This window comes from Eumetopias jubatus, unplaced genomic scaffold (genome assembly GCF_037043125.1).
Source record: "Eumetopias jubatus isolate StellerSeaLion01/CBP00866 unplaced genomic scaffold, mEumJub1_p1.0 scaffold_7, whole genome shotgun sequence".
NCBI lineage: Eukaryota > Metazoa > Chordata > Mammalia > Carnivora > Otariidae > Eumetopias > Eumetopias jubatus.
The window spans coordinates 47,946,839-47,963,753 of NW_028274813.1; the positions used below are offsets into that span (position 1 = coordinate 47,946,839).

The 16,915-nt window shown below is 37.3% G+C and overlaps 1 protein-coding gene across 11 annotated transcripts in view; it reads left to right on the forward strand.

Moving 5' to 3' along the window:
• NIN (ninein) overlaps window positions 1-16,690 on the forward strand; it is a 99,130-nt gene extending 82,440 nt beyond the window's left edge. For 4 of the 11 annotated variants that reach the window (XM_028107266.2, XM_028106915.2, XM_028107460.2 and 1 more), the window contains 5 exons: window positions 189-338; window positions 2,269-2,373; window positions 6,636-6,836; window positions 10,427-10,540; window positions 12,731-16,690. In XM_028107266.2, the coding sequence (XP_027963067.2) occupies window positions 189-338; window positions 2,269-2,373; window positions 6,636-6,836; window positions 10,427-10,540; window positions 12,731-12,940 (780 nt within the window). In that variant the 3' untranslated portion in view covers window positions 12,941-16,690. The other 7 variants (XR_003609931.2, XR_003609928.2, XM_028107137.2 and 4 more) reach the window with 7 other exon arrangements.
• Window positions 16,691-16,915: the final 225 nt, after the last annotated feature.

A 16,915-nucleotide genomic window follows, 5' to 3' on the forward strand; every position in this document is an offset into this window, starting at 1 on the left:
GCATCGGGGCTCCCTGCTCAGCCGGGAGTCTGCTTCTCTCTCTCTCTCTCTCTCAAATAAATAGAATCTTAAAAAAAAAAAAATACAACAAAACCCAAGTGCTGGAAAAAAAAAAAAACTTCATTTTTTTTCTTTCTTGCTAGATGACTATATTAACATTTCTTCCTCTCACGTATGTTCTTGTTAAGGTCCGTCAGCTGGAATCCAACCTTCTTCCCCCCAAGCACCAAAAACATCTGAACCCATCAGGTACTATGAAGCCCACAGAGCAAGAGAAGATGAGCTTAAAGAGAGAGTGTGAACAGTTTCAAAAGGAACGATCTCTTACTAATAAGAAGGTGAGTTTTAAGAGTTTATACCGTGTGTCTATTTCCTTACAATGATGTGTCCCTATGTGTATGTTTTTTTCCCTGCATGCTTCCAACAAAATGATTGATTACAGTGGTATATTTTGGTTCTTCCATCTATCTATACTTTTGTAATCTTATCAAATAGTATCATAGTTCTTTTTGATTCAGGGATGGTGGGAAAGGAGCAGTTAACTTTACGTATTCATAATGAAGATGCTTAATCTTCACTAGTAGTATAGCCTTTTAAGTTAGTAAAATTTATTTTTAAATGTATATATCCTGAATATTAGAAACATCTTAATATGGTCTGTATTAGCTACCTATTGTGATGTAACAAAACAACAAACATTTGTTGTCTTACAGTTTCTGTGGGTGGGGCATTCAGAAGCAGCTTAGCTGAGTGCTTCTGGCTGAGGGGCTCATGAGGTTGCAGTCCACACATCAGCTGGGACTGCATTTATCTGAAGGCTTCACTGGTACTGAAGGATCCACTTCCAAGTTCAGGAATGTAACTGTTAGGAGGAGGCTTCTATTCCTTGCTGGCTGATTACAGAGGCCTCAGCTCCTCACTGCCTGGGCCTTTTCTCAGATCATGGCAGTGAGTAATAGGCGAGAGATCCCAAAAGCTGTGGTGCCTTTTATAAGCTAATCCTGGAAGTGACACACCATCATTTCTGCTATCTTCTGTCGGTCACATAGACTAACCCTGGGACAGGAAAACTCCGCAACGCTGTAAACCCCAAGAGGTGGAGATCAGTAGGGACCATCTTGGAGGCTGGTTACCACGTGGTTAAACCTCCGTAGCATCACTCAGTTTGCTTTCTGTACTTTGTTCCATGAAGTAAGAGTTCTAAGACCAGTGTTACCCTGGGAGTTCTGGTTGTTACTTGTTTTCTTTCTTTTTTCTTCTAAACTAAAATTCAGAGTTTTCACTGTTACCTTCCTCTTCTGAAAATTATGGTTTGTGTAAAAATCTGGGAAGAATGATGAACAATCAATTACTTCTGTTATAAAAACTGTATGAAAATGTTAAGTTTGTGAAAGTTATCATTACCATAGGCAGTAAGAAGACTGGTTTGTGCTCTAACGGGGAAATACCATTCAGTTTTAGGTATATAAACTTTTCAGAAAGATAAAGGGTTTCATCCAGCTGCTAAGGGAAAAGTCTAATGATAGTTTTAACCTGAAAAGCTTACATTTCTCTTTAACAATTTTTGCTCCTCTCCTCAGCTCTTTTTGATAGAAACCAAAATCAGCCTTCTACGAGTGTCATATATTTTCTACTTAGCAATATTCTGAGTTCCAGGGTCATGTAGCTCATTACATTCCTCCTATAATAGAGAATTCTAAAAATGGATACTCACAAAATCTTCAAATTTCATCTTTAAAATTGAGAAAGGAGTTCTCCAACTCAGGTTTTATGTACTCTCAGTTTTAAACCTTTAAACTTTGCCTTAAGACAGTGTTTTTCCCACTGCAGATCCATAGTAGAGGATCATGAAATTGATTTAGTGAAACATCAGCCTTTTTTATTAATAAGATATGCTAGAAAATATCAGAGTCCATGGCTCACGGTAAGGATAAATTTCATTTCATGAAAGTTCTCTTTCAATGATATGTACTTATAATTGGTTATGGGTGTGGGCTTATGTCCTGGGTGTATTTCTTAGAGTGAGCAGCACTGAAGTTTGAAAGCCAGGTGCCTTCTGGAATCTGTTCCACGGAAGCAGTGGTGATTAAAAACTATCCTACTTAAATGTAATCAGTGCACTGAATTATATTGTTGTTTTCCTTCAGTGAGTGAACTCTGCTTTCTTCCAAGGGTTAAGATTTCTGACTAGCATAAATTTGTCAAAATAAAGTAGAGCAACTCAAGTGTGTTTGGTTTTTTTTAAAGGGAATTTTTTTTGTTTTTTAGCAGGTCAGTCAGATGAATTCCCTTGAAAGAGAATTAGAAACGATTCATTTGGAAAATGAAGGCCTGAAAAAGAAACAAGTAAAACTGGATGAGCAGCTAATGGAGGTAAGTTTTTAAGCAACTGGCCTTAGCTATGAAGAATATTTTAATCCACGCATGTGCCATTTGTTGGCAGAGACCAGCATAGCATTGAATTCCTGTTATGAAGAAAAGTGAAAAAGTATGCTGCCAAGCCGAATTCTTTGGTCTGTCTTACCAAGTTTGATAGACATTGTTGCTCATTACATAGTCACAGGAATTCATACTGCTTCAGAGGGGAAGGAATCATGTTGACTATTCTAAAATGCAAGGACTCATACCTCCACAAATTCAGGTGGCAGGAACTCTGTCTGATCTTGGCCAAGAGGCCCAGAGCTCCCCCACCACTGCTGAGGTTGTAACAGTTTCCTGACACCTCCTCTATTGTAGTGTTTTACAGATGGGTTGCTAACAACCTCTTTAGTTAGGAAGTCCATGCAGGGAATTTGGGAGCATTAGCATTTAGAAGTTTAATCTTCCAGGGCTGTCACTGTTCATTACTACATTTGTAACTCAGCACTGCCTTGTGAGAGGTACATCTGTTAAAATATAAAAATGGAGTTGTAAAACTTGTCAGCTTGGACACTGAGTTCCCAGTCTACTAGACTGCTTTCTGAATACTAAATACAATGATAGGATATAAAACAACTTACGTACAAATCCTCCTTAATAATACAAATTTCACTGAGATATTTTGCTTGGGGTAGATGAAAATGTCATGTGGTGAACTGTAAAATTTATTTAAGGTAGAGAGACATGGGTAGAAAACATCTTTTTGTGCTCTTAAAAAGTTGTGTGTAAACAAATATTTTAGAGCCAGAATTATAGGATGAGAGAGATTAAATAGATGGTTTTTAAATGTGAAATATGGGCAGATATGTCACACTGACATTTAAATGACCACTGAGGTTTCTGCCAATTTTATGTTCTCTGATTTATCCACTAATAGGGAGATTAAACTATAAATAGTTAAATTCCAAACCCTTTTTTTCTTTCTCTGACAGCATATAATAAATGTGTTTCAAAGCTTGAGCTGCAGGCTGTGTTTAGATGTAGAGATGCTTTCTGATGAAATAATTGTATATTGTGATGAATAAGATATCTGAAGCTAAGCTCCACATGTCTCATACCAAATTGAAAAGTAGCAGGGTATACTTAGTCACTGGTAGATCCTCTCCAAATGTTCTGCCAACAGGCCCATTCATCTCCCACCTGCTCTAGCCAGCCTCAGAAACCCCTCTCTCTTCCTAACCCCACTTCACATGATTAGCTATCATAAGCAATTTCCTTTCATTATTTTTCTCCTTGATCCAGTAGTAAATATTTGCTAATGGATGAAGTGAATCGCATGTTCATGGTACTAGAGCTGAATAACTAAAGGAAAAACTTCAATTTTCCATTGGAACACTGAGAAGAACATCTCATACACTATTCTTTTTTTTTTTTAAAGATTTTATTTATTTATTCATCCGAGACAGAGGAGGAGAGAAAGAGAGGGAGAGAGAGAGAGAGAGAGAGAGAGAAGCAGAGGGAGAAGCAGGCTCCCAAGGAGCAGGGAGCCTGATGCGGGACTCGATCCCAGGACCCTGGGATCATGACCTGAGCCGAAGGCAGACACTTAACCATCTGAGCCACCCAGGCGCCCTCATACACTATTCTAATGAAACTTTCTTTAGGTAGTAAGACAGCTATTAACTCTGTACAGACCCATACAAATTGGATTCTTTAGCAGCTTTATTAAAATGTAATTCATATACCATATAGCTCACCTATTTAAAGTCTATACTTTGATGACTTTGGTATATTAATTTTTTAAATGGTGGTAAATATATGCAGAAAAGAATTTGCCATTTTAAAATTCAGTGGCATTAATTACATTCACAGTGTTCTACAGCCTCACCACTACTTCCAAAACATTTGCATCACCCCAAAGACTCTAACCATTAAGCAGTAACTCTCCCTATCCCACCAGCCCTACAAAGTGGGTTTTTATTTATGTTCTGATATCTATAGATTAGGCCACTTTGGGGCACGTACAGTGGTTTTCACACCATTTTTTGTGCCCACCTCACCTGAGGGATAGGTACATTCCTCTTACTTGGCAGGGATTCTCATTGGGTTTGGGTGAGGGGCAGGCGGGGGTGGGGGAGATGTTCCAACATCAGAATCTTTGTGATCAAAGATTTTAGGAAAAGCTCTCTAGGCGATTCTAATCTGATGTATGTCCTCCCTTGTGGGAAGGAGTTTCTCCTCATCCTTCTTTGCCAGTTTAAAAGTCACTGATCTAGGGGCCACTGGCTGGCTCAGTTGTTGGAGCATGTGACTCTTGATCTCATTGTGAGTTTGAGCCCTGTGTTGAGTGTAGAGATTACTTGAAAATAAAATCTTCAAAGAAAAAAAAAATCACTGAGCTAATACAATACATACCCATAGCCTAGGGCAATTAAATTCTTCCTTGTCCTGGTCTGGTGATTTGAGATCTTTAATTCCTATTCCAGGGCTTTTTCAACGACATGAGGCAATGTTCTCTCAACAACTGAATTTGAAGGTTCAAGAAAAGGGTTATAATCTGTATCAGCAGTTCTCAAGTCAGCCTAGCCAACAGTTCCAACACTTGAGCAACAAAATTGCCATTTGGAGATGCAGAATATAAACTATAAAAGTATTTAGTATCAGGTTCATCCAGACTACACCTAGAATGTTCTAAATAATTCTGTTGGGATAGGTGGATGTAAAGGTGGTAAGTTCACAAACCAGCCAAATCACAGTAGGTGAGGAAGCAGTTGCAGGATGAGAGCTATGAGACATTTTAAGATCTGTAAAATTGATATACAGAGAAATGTAAATACTGTCCTTTATAAGTTCTTACTGACTAGAGCGCACATGTTCAGGTATATAATATACCCAGTTTTAACTGTTCTCTTTTTATAATTCATACTTTTCTTCCTCTTTTTATGACTCCTGTAATTTTCTTTTGTTTTTGTTTTGTCTGTGGCTAACCTGTACCTAGAACTCTGTGGTTGGAACTAGCAGAGAAGGGTGCAGTTCTCTGCCTGAGATAGTGTGTGAAGGTAGAACATTCTCTTTCAATGAATTTCATAGCATGGAGATATCTCATTAGACTCCTTGTTCACATAATCATTTTTACTGACTCTAACAGTAAATATATAAGAGCCAATATTCATTTTGCTTTAACTATGGAATATGTCTCTGTTTTCATGTACACCAGGATTTTCCTCAGTATTTAAAGACCTAGATGAAGAAAATCATCCTGCTGATATAAAATCATGGGATCATAATTCTCCCGATTTTTTATTCCTGAAAATAAAATGGTGGGTTTCTGAATCTACAACTAGAAAATTTCAAAATGGGTAATCTCCCACCTCAGAAATTTAGGTTTAAGGAAATGGATAGTGGCTCTGAAGTTTCATGACATTTAATTATAGTTGTGTCGTGGAGGGCCTTTTTCCCTTCTCACAAGCCTGGAGGAGCTGCTTCTTGAGTCTGGTACTTGGTCATGTTCATTGCATGCCTTCTGCGGGGTCCTCTATCTGCTGAATGTGTCGACAGATGTGGAGTGGCATGCCTCACTGGCCAAATGCAGTGCATTCTCCTCCTCCTTTTTCCTCTCCCCAGCTTTAGCATGTGATATACATATCATTTCCTCATGGTCTTGAACAAATACTTCTGCTCCATATACTTCAATTCCCGGGGATTTTAGGATATCACCCTTTGTCCCAGAATTGCTTATCTTATAGTGCTATTTAAGAGTTTAACATTGGTAAACTAAAATAGGGTAAAATAATTTTAGATATGAGATTCTTTGGCTATCCTGGAAAATATATAGTCCTTGAACATTTGCTTTTAAGAATCTTTATGAATGGTAAGTACAGTGGCAAAACCCTAAAGCAAAACCACTTTCTCCCCTTTGCTTACTCCAACCCTGTCTGCATTTTGTTTGTTTAACAAGGCATAATTAAATGTTCTAGTATAAGGAGACACTGAAGTAGAATTTAGACACATTATATATAGCATGTGCCTCATGCCCTTACAGTCACTCAAGAGTGAGGAAGTACAGTGTTTTAAGTCGAAAACTATATTATCTCCTAAGGAAAGTGACACTTCCCAATTACTTCTCAAGTCATGTACTGTCCTGTTTTCAAGTTACCAGGGGGTCTGAGAGGCCACTAATGAATCCATCAGCTTCATTCACTCTGCTTGACACTTTAAAGAGTAGCTTTGTGCTGCAAAGCACTGCAGCTGACCCGGGCTTTGCCTTTGTCGTCCAGAAGCAGCACCTGAAGTCCACTGTGATGCTTAGCCCATCCCCTCATGCTTGGGATCTCCAGCTGCGCCAGCAGCAAGCCTGTCCAATGGTGCCCAGGGAGCAGTTTCTGCAGCTTCAACACCAGCTGCTGCAGGCAGAGAGGACAAACCAGTGCCTGCAGGAGGAACTTGAAAACAGGACCTCCGAAATCAACACACCGCAGGTATGAGGCTCTTTCTTCCCTGCTGGTTAACTCAGCTCCCCTCATCTGGCCTGTTTATGGGAAAGTTATACCCATTCAAAGGTAGGGATAAAGAACCTAAATCTCTGTCAGAGAGCTCCATCTTTTACCTGTATGACAAACCCACAGAACTGCAGTGTTACTTGGGGGCTTTGTTTTGGTTTTTTTGCAGTGATGCTCTTGCACTCTCAGCTTTGAAGCTGGGTAATGAAGTGTTCTGGGTCTCCTTTGCACATTCATAATTGATGAAGTATCAGGATCACTTGAGCATAGTGTACAACTGACCTAACGTTTTTGATTTAACATTTGTCTGATGCCAAAAATATTACACAATTCAAGTACAACTCTAGGATATGCATTATTAACAAAGCAGCCTGGGTTTTCCTGTAGAGGGGTACAATCTACTGAGTTCCATAGAATTCACAAGTGGGGACTTAAAACAACTAATAGAGTGTGTAGTCAGTGACTTGAGTTGATGTATTTCATTTAACTTAAGAATGATCAAGTTTGAAAACCTCTTTTTAAGAAAATAAATATCTTCCCTTTTCCTTTGAATTAGCCTTATCCTAGCTCACTACAGACACAATCTGATACAAGCTGGGTTTCCAAGTAGTTCTCTTGAGACTTCTGAAAAAGCTTGACTAGGAATGAAGCACCTTATGCTTTTTGCTTGCCCAATTTGTTTATTCAGAACTAGGAATAAAATAAAAAATATTCCTTAGTTTGTATAATTCTAAATTCATTCTGGTTTGGATGCTTTTCTTCTGTTGTCTCTCAGTTGACTTTTCATAAGGAATTTCCCCACCTCCTTTTCTGTAATTGTCTCAGATTAGCACTATGATCATACCCTGGAGCAGTTCTGTCTTCCTCTGCTAGTAGTAGATACCTGTGCTTTGTCATGATATGCTTCTGTCAGCTAATCTTGTGAACAAAACCTTAAAATTATTTTTGTCTTCTGTGCTTTAAAAATCACGGTTTTAGAAGTTTCTACTATTCCACTTCAGTTTCCAAATAGTAAAATTGTGCTGGTGGCGTGTTGAACAGATGCTTCAACAATGCATTACAGAACTGAATTATAAAACCTTGACCTCAGGTTTTTGTTTTTTTTTTTAAGATTTTATTTATTTTTCAACAGAGAGAGAGCCAGCGAGAGAGGGAACACAAGCAGGGGGAGTGGGAGAGGGAGAAGCAGGCTCCCCGCCGAGCAGGGAACCTGATGCAGGGCTCAATCCCAGGACCCTGAGATCATGACCTGAGCCGAAGGCAGACGCCTAATGACTGAGCCACCCAGGCGCCCTTGACCTCAGTTTTTAACAGACATTTTAAATCAAAGGATTAGGCGAAGATTTTATCTACTGCTTTCTCATAAACACAGTTTTCAAAGCATGCTCTTCTACCCCACCTGCCAGTGTTTAAAAACAATATCCTTTTACTCCAATTACTTCAGGATTAGATAGACAAAAACTGTTAAGATTTTTGTACTGAAAAAAAAAAAATTTCTCCAGTCAGATGGCAGAGTGGACTGCTCTCACTAGAATGCCACCGCACTCTCTCCTATTTCTGGTAACTGAGCTGCCACTAATTTTAAACGACAGAATATTGTTAGAATCTGCATGTTACCTCTGTGTGTGGAGTGATGTGATGTCTTCTGCCTGTGTGTTGCCTTGCTTGCATACATAGTGTTCGTGTGCTTTTAAAAATTGTTTGCATTATAAATGTGTGAATTTAAACTCCTCCCAAAACATAATCTTGACATCAGGGTGAAGTGTACCACTTGCCTTCTCTCTCTAGGCCTTGCTTCCGGAGCAGCGACCAGTGCATGCAGATTCCTACAGAAGGATTGGGCACCTGTGAAAACTGGGCTGCTATTGATGGCATTTCTTACCCTGGCAGATACTCAGACGCACACACCCATACACCCCGCGCACATACACACACAGACATAAGCTGAAAAACCTTTTGGTATCAAGTGCTCTTTTAAATTATTATTATTAGTATTGCCTTTGCAGTATTATGTCTCTTATTTATTAATGTAGAAATGACAGATTTTGTGAATCAAATTCACAAATTTCAGCTTGTTTTGAATCGTTTTATTTATACCATTTAAAGAGTGTGGACTTGAGATGCTTAAAAGGATGTATTCTATATATTTTCTCATTCCATATGCTGTAAGTATTTTTAACAAGAGGTACTACTTTTATATATGGAATTTGAAGAAAATTTGGGTTATTTATACTGTTTTGTATAAGATGTATAATGCTTTTTTGACAGGAAAAAGGAAAATTTTGACAAAACAATAAAATAAATTTTAAATATATGACTGCCTTTGTTTTTCCTCTTTTGCCATGTTCCATGTTCTTTGAGTTATCTGTTATGGTTTTTTTGTTTTGTTTTGTTTTGCTTTTTTTTTTTCAGGCAAGTAGAAATCAGGCATTTTCCATTTACGTTTGAACTTTTAAAAAGCCATTATATCTTTTAAAATACAGTATTTTCTTTAAAGCTAGATGTTCTCAAGGCCTGATTTCTTGAGGTTTACTTTCTGCATTAGACTTACACATTCTACAATTTTTGACTTCAAATTGGTCACATGGTTTAGTTGCTTATATTTGAATAAATGCTGTTATTTTATCCGAACAAATTTGGCTTTCAACCCATGTTTGGTCATTCTGCATGCTTTCAAGAGGAGTTATATCATCAGCCATTAACATCTGAGTTTTGATGAACCTTTTAAAATCTGAAATTCCGTATGTGAACATTTTAGTGGCCTGCCGGGAGAGGCTGTTGGTTGCACTCTAAATCTCTGTGTTCTTGGGCTCTCCAGACCCCACGGAACTCCTTAATCCATCACTGTTGTGTGAGGAGAGGAGGGGCAGCCAGGGGTCTTCTTCTGCCCTATTATTTTATCTAGGAGTCGTGTGTGGGAAGAGGATTCTTAATTTTAAATCTTTTACGATAAACCCATCTTCCAGTGCAGATGTTTGCTTCACACTGACAAGTCAAATTGGGAAACAGATGACTACAGTAACTGGCAGGAAGAGGTTGATTGTTATGAGGAAAGGAACACTAACACCCTCACATCACAGTAACTAGCCATTTCACACAGGAGAAATGGACCTGCACATTGCAAGCTGATTGGAAATGTTAGGTGATCCTGAATAAATGCAGTTTTGTTTTATTCTTGAGAGACCCACAGTATGGCAAAGGCCTCAGTCACAGGTGGAAGGTTGATAACCATAGTTTAATTTACTTTGGATACCCATCTTACTAGAAGAGATGCACACAGGTACTAAATTATGGGTTTTAAGAATATGGCTTTATCTCAGGGGAAAATGGTAACACAGGTAAGATTTTTTTTTTTAATCTTTGATTCCTTCTCTGATAGGGTTTCTTTTCTAACGTGCAACCCATGCAGTGTTCAGTACCCCCATTTCACCAGAAATCCACCCTTCCAGTTACAAAGGCAAACATTTCCTGTCCTTTCTCTAGGCATCTTGTGGGGAAAAATAAATTACTAGTGTTTTTAGTATGGCATGATTTTCCAGTGATAATAGCCTTTTTTTCCTTCCCTTCAGGGAAACCAGGAGCAACTGGTGACCGTCATGGAAGAACGAATGATGGAAGTTGAACAGAAATTGAAACTGGTGAAAAGGCTTCTTCAGGATAAAGTGAATCAGCTCAAAGAACAAGTGAGCCTCCCGGGTCACCTCTACCCACCCACCTCACATTCCACTTTTAGCTCCAGTTTTCCATTCCTTTATCGCCATTAACTTGTTCACTTTTGTTGTCAAATAAAGGCAAATGCTACTACAGATGTACAGCAGAATTTAGGATTCACTCTCCCCCATACCACTCCAGAAGTATGAATTCTGTATTCTCTACATTTTTTTTTTCCCAAAGCTCTTTTAAGGCAGGTTGGTCCACAATTTTAAAAATGTACGTTTGCTAACAGACTGACACGGACCTAATGAATTAATTCCTAACAAAGTTCAGCAGCTCAAATTTAATTTTTGTAGATTTTTTTATTTGCCCAAGATAGGAAACATTCTATGGAAATAAACAGAAAATTTATGTTGTTAAAAAATTGGGGGACGATAAATGGAACTTTAGCTTTCCTGTTTGCAACAGCTATGATGACCTCAAAAAGTACTTAGGGCTATAACCAGACCCCAAAATACTGTGCTCTGAATTAGAATAGGGACCCACAATTCCAGGACCACTATATGCAGACTGACCCTTTTCACCTGCTGGTGGCAGGTGTGGCCTGTGTTTAGAAAGTATTTGTGTAACCACGGATGACATACAAAAAAGGACTACTTTATAGGAACGTGTTGTAGTGCTTTGGAAACTGAAATTAAGAACTGAGGAGCGGGGGCAGAAACTGTCCAACCTGGTTTTCTAGATATATAAAAAGAAGAAGAATCCCAAAAGAAGGTCTCAATGCAGAGGTAGACTGGAACTTTCCTTTGCCCAATGTCTTAATCACAAAATGGAAAGAAAGTCTTACACAATACGCATTTATTCAATCCTTTAATCACTCACTTATTCAAAACATAGCTACTGTGTGCCAAGTCCTGTTCTAAGCACTAGAGATACAGCAGCGAACAAAACAAAATCCTGCTCATGTGGACTGTAATTCACTTACAAGGTATCGATCATTTGGCAAGGTAGTAATTTCAAAAACAAAGAAAATGGAGTCCACTTCAGCAGAGGGGAACATAGAGAAGAAATACTTGATCCAACTCAGAAGTTTAAAGCAAGTTTCCTGAAGGCCTCTTAAACCAAGTACTGATGCTGAGTAAGATCTGAACAGATGAAGAACTATGAGGACATTCTAGGCTATGGGAACATCATGTAGTTATGACAACATATGGGGTGTGGACATCTACAAACATTCTGGCATTAACAATTCATATGGTCCTGAAAGCAGAAGAAACTAGAGCAATAAGGAGGAGTGGGCAGTAGAGAGCCCTAGGTGCTGAGCTATGGAGTTTGAATTTCATTCTGTAGGTGATGAAGAGCCATAAAAGTGTTTTTTAAAAGTAAGGAAAGAGAGAGAGTGGGATGAAAAGTTGTCTTAGTTTAATAGAGTAGGCTAGTATGTTACACCTGCCAGTCATCTAGGTCCTGGGCTTCAGTGTCACCATTTTTATCATTGCCTTTTGAAATGCTAATAAATTAAGCTTCAGTTCATTATTCCCTAAAACCTCTATACTTTCAGATGCCCTGGTTAAAACTGGGTGTAAAATGAGGTATAACGAGGAAAGGGGTATTGGAATACATTTAATAGGAACCATAATAAAATTATCCCAAGGCTGCTGACCAATTTTCCCAGCCCAACCTAGACTATATCTTCTACCCCTAAAAATTAAAATATATCTTCTAGACAAGCTCTACTATGCAAAAGGGGAAGAGTTAAGGAAAAGTAACTGCCCAAATCTTACCTCTTTGTTGTATACATGGACCAAATTTTAAAATAAGCAGTAGGTTATAGCTATGGATGTTCTTAACAGATGCTTGAGCTTCCCAGAGTTAAAGTTCATACTCTATACCTCAGAAACTATAAAAGTATTTTGATATATTTTTAGAGAATGTAAAAGTAACACCTAATTTATTTAGATGGAAAAAGACTTTGATTTTTGAGCCTTTAAATATTAATATGTTCTTTTTGTTAGTGACTTCTACAAACATCATGCAAAGAAACAGCTTGGAATAAGTGGATTTGCTCTACTTGTGTCCCTGATGCCAGGTCTGATGTTAAACCTGTGTTGTGAAATAAAAGAATATAATAGACGTCATTTGCCTTTATGAACAATTGTCCTAATGTCACACCCTTAATTACAGAAATGGAGTCAAGATGTTTCTGGTTCTGTTTCTAGCTCTACAAGAATACTAAAGCAGATGCAATGGTGAAGGATTTGTATGTTGAAAATGCCCAGTTGTTGAAAGCTCTGGAAATGACTGAACAGCGACAAAAAACAGCAGAGAAGAAAAATTACCTCCTAGAAGAGAAGATTGCCAGCCTCAGTAATATAGTCAGGAATCTGGCACCAGCACCACTGACTTCTACACCTCCCTTGAGGTCATAGCCAAGCCAAAGGATACACTCATATTTGTGCACTTTACTGAAATGGATGGAACATTTCAGTAAGTTCTCTCAACCATTTGTTTTTTAAACCTTTAATGGTTTAAAGTTAAGCTCAACCTAAAACTGCCAGCAACAGAACTGGTCTCCATTCATTATAATTAGTTTTTCTAAAGAGACTAAATTATGCCCAAGCTTTGAATTTTTTAAAAAATCCTAATAGCCACCAAAAAGATAGATATATGAACACAATGCAAGAGTCTTAAAACCCCAGTTTTGAATGAGTTTTTTTTAAAAATATTATATATAAAGCTATGTGTAAATTCCAGATATTTAAAGTTTGAGATCTGATTAGTCTATTGTTTTGATCTTTATTTAAAAAACAAATGTATGTCTTCTTATACCTTCAAATATGGAAAAGTCATTCTGTTTCTAATACTTTTTGTTCTTTGGTAACAGACCCTGGGCTCAATAACCACAGAGGTCAGAAAAACCAGAGTCCATAATACTCTACCTTTTAACACCTATGACAGTATTACCACTCTTAATGTAATCTAGATGTAAAACTGATTTATTCAACTGCACTGTTAACTAATGTTAAAACTGTACTTTCTTTAAACATTTTTTTTCCTCCTTAGAAGTTTCATTCGGGGAGCTTATCTTCTAAAAAATGGATAAAGCCACGTTCTTAAAAGCATTTGAACTAAAGGGAAAGCATTGAACAAATCACTTTGGAGTAAACAGCTACTCTTAGAAGAGAGATGAGCAAACCATGTGGGTTTCTCTCTCAAGTCTTGGAGTTCATGAACTTATATTTAGGGTTGCTTCAAGAACTCAGGGAACAAACTTTGAATGGTCTTCCTGAAACACTGTAGGGCCTCTTTAAGAATTTGAAATGCATAAACCATGTGACCTTATTTGTCTTATATTTAGAGCTATACTATGATTTTTATTTCTATATTTTTGGTGAATTTACTCTTCTGAAAAGCCTTGATTTTAGAGTTAAAAACTTATGGAAGAGTTATTTGCTTGTTTAACATAGGTTAAAATTTCCATGCTTCCTATTCTTCTAACACTTCAAATCTGATCATAAGAATTTCTTACTCTGAGGGCACCTGGGTGGCTCAGTCGGTTAGGCATCTGCCTTCTGCTTGGGTCATGAACCCAGGGTCCTGGGATCAAGTCCCACATCGGGCTCCCTGCTCAGCAGGGACCCTCTGACCCTCCCTCCTCTCGTGCTCTCTCTGAAATAAAATTTTTAATTTCTTACTCTGATAAGCACTGGCATGCCATCTGAGGTAAAAAGAGTGCCAAGTAGGATTTTCCATTCAGTTCTCAAGACCAGAACTTTATAGAGCAGTCAACACTTTTAGGATGGGTAAATATTATCCCCCAAATCAAAGCTTTGCTTCTTAGCCTACTTCAGCCAGCCAGCCATTGGTGGAGGACTTATGTTTAGGACACTAACTAACAAAGCTCATTATAGTGACCTACTTGTTTTTGTGGAACAGCAATTAGATAAGAAAAATTCACTCTGATGTATTCCTGGAAGGCCAAACCCATCGATTTACAAGACCGGTAACAGCAAAATCACACACCGCTTTATGGGCAGGGACAAAAGATTCACGAAAACTGCCTAAGAAGTCATATGATGTTTAAAAATCTCAACAAAACAATTTGCATCAAGCAACTTTCAGGTTCCTCGTGGCCTAACCATCTGTTGGTCCCACCTGACAAGCTAGGGCCAACACAGAAATCCTTACTCCAAGAGCTCTGACAAGGTATGGCCGTTTGTGCGACTGGAATTCAAACTCATGAAACCTTTTCAGGTCTGGATAGCTCTTACTATCAGAAAGTCCTGATTTCTCCCTGGAAAAATAATTAATTTTAATCCTTCCCTGTAATTACCCTTCAAAACATGTCACATCTGCTGTCATGCCTTCCCTAATCTTTCGTCCCAGTGCAAACATTACTAGTCAACCCAACTACTTGTATGGCATTTGGCTTTAACAGAGAATCTTTTTCACTTAAAACTGTGGATAGACCTAGGGAACTAAGGTCATAAATAAACTATGCATCTGTGGTGTATTTATGTGATATGCTTCAAGTTACTCAAGGTTATTACTATCAAAACTGAACACCAAGCAGATTTCTCAAATAACTGGCTTTAGCATGTGATCACGTGTTGTAATTTTTGTTGTTTTTTACATTACAAAAAGTGTAGATTAATTTCTCATAAATCTATATGTGTATATAAAATGCTGTATAATGAATGTAAATATGACTTTCTGGAAAGTTTTAGACTACATTTAAAATCCCTTTATCCAAAATCAAAATGCTGCTCAAATGATTAATTAAATCAACATCTAGGTGCTTTATTTCTTGTTTTACTGCACTTATAAAAGGGAAAAAGATCAACATGAGGTTACCTTAAATTTATACATTTGTGCAGCAGTTTATTTTTGTAGCCTAGAGTGGGAATTTAACTGGCAATTTATAATAGCATTTACAGCTTTTAAAAAATCTTTTATTAAAGAGATTAAATTTGAACTTAAATGTTTAGGTTTTGCTTTCAGACTTTATAATAGCAATCTTTAAAATCACTAGTTATGTATTCTTTTATAGGCATTTAGCTACTTGTTTATTAAAAGCACTGGTTAAACTTTCTTTGGCTTTCTTAAGAGTTATTTAAATTAGTCTGAGAAGATGGGATATTCATTTCAAGGAGAGTCAAGTTTGCCTTTGTGATAATATGTTACACTAAGACAAAGAAAATGTGGATCACAAAACCTGCACTGTTCTATTTTGCTTTCTTCTGCTTTTTAGAAGCCTGAACTCTTAAGCTCAAATTGTGAAGGGAGAAAAGTAAATGGGGTGGGGTAGAACCGATCACAGTATTTTATTTATTTTTCTAAAACCTGGATTCTAAAACTATTTTAAATGTGAATCCTTCCCAGAAGCTTCAAATACATTGCTTATATATTTAATCTTGAGCATATTTTACATAAATAGATTACAAAATCATAAGCTTTCACAACATAGAAGGAGTCTTACAGGTCTAGTGTTTCAATAATGTACAAATACCCAGATCAGGTATTATTATGAAGAACATTTTTCTTTAAGAATGAATAAAAAGTCCACTTTATGGTGGACTTTAACACGTGGGAATGAATTTTTTTTCATTTCTTTTTTTTCCTGAGGGAAGGAAAAGAGAAATATGTTGCTATTGTCAGCATCTTAAAGGTATTCCCTATCAAGGCAAGGCTAAGTGCTTTGTAATAGTATTAAGCAAGTCTTGTTTTGAATGGATTACCTGTAATGGGTCATTGGAATGATTACAAGTAATGCCAAAAGCCAAGTCAAAGCCTAATAACCAAAGCATTCCATATTTAAAACTTATCATATCATATTTGGACCTATTTGAACATCTCAACACTCTAAAATAGAAAACTGTTTTATGGCATATGGATAGCTGTTTATTAAAATTAACCTTTTATTGCTCAGCTTTTTTGAAAGATTTAAATTAACTTTATTCTTATGGGAAGACATTTTCACACCATGATTTAAGGGAACACTAGTTTTGTGGAAAAAAAAAACAAAACCCTGAGTTCATCAAAAGCCATCTATAGGATTCCTCTGAGATAAAAATTAATGTGTATGTGTTGATACCAACTTTGTATATTTCATCTTAGCCATTCTATCTTAAAGGTTTTAATGTGAGCTTAAAATGTAAATAAAGAATTTTGTAAACCTGGCTCTTGTTTTCTATATATCCTGAACTTTTATACAGTGTATGTTCATCATTGGTCTTTAGAGTAAAAGCATCAAAATACTGCACTAAACACACTCTACAAATGCAGAATCTCTGCATCCACCCCAGACCTAATAAATCATATTCATATTCTGCATTTTAAGAAAATTCCCAAGTGATTTGTATGTGATTTAGAGCACTGGGACTCCATTTCTGTCACAGAATTGA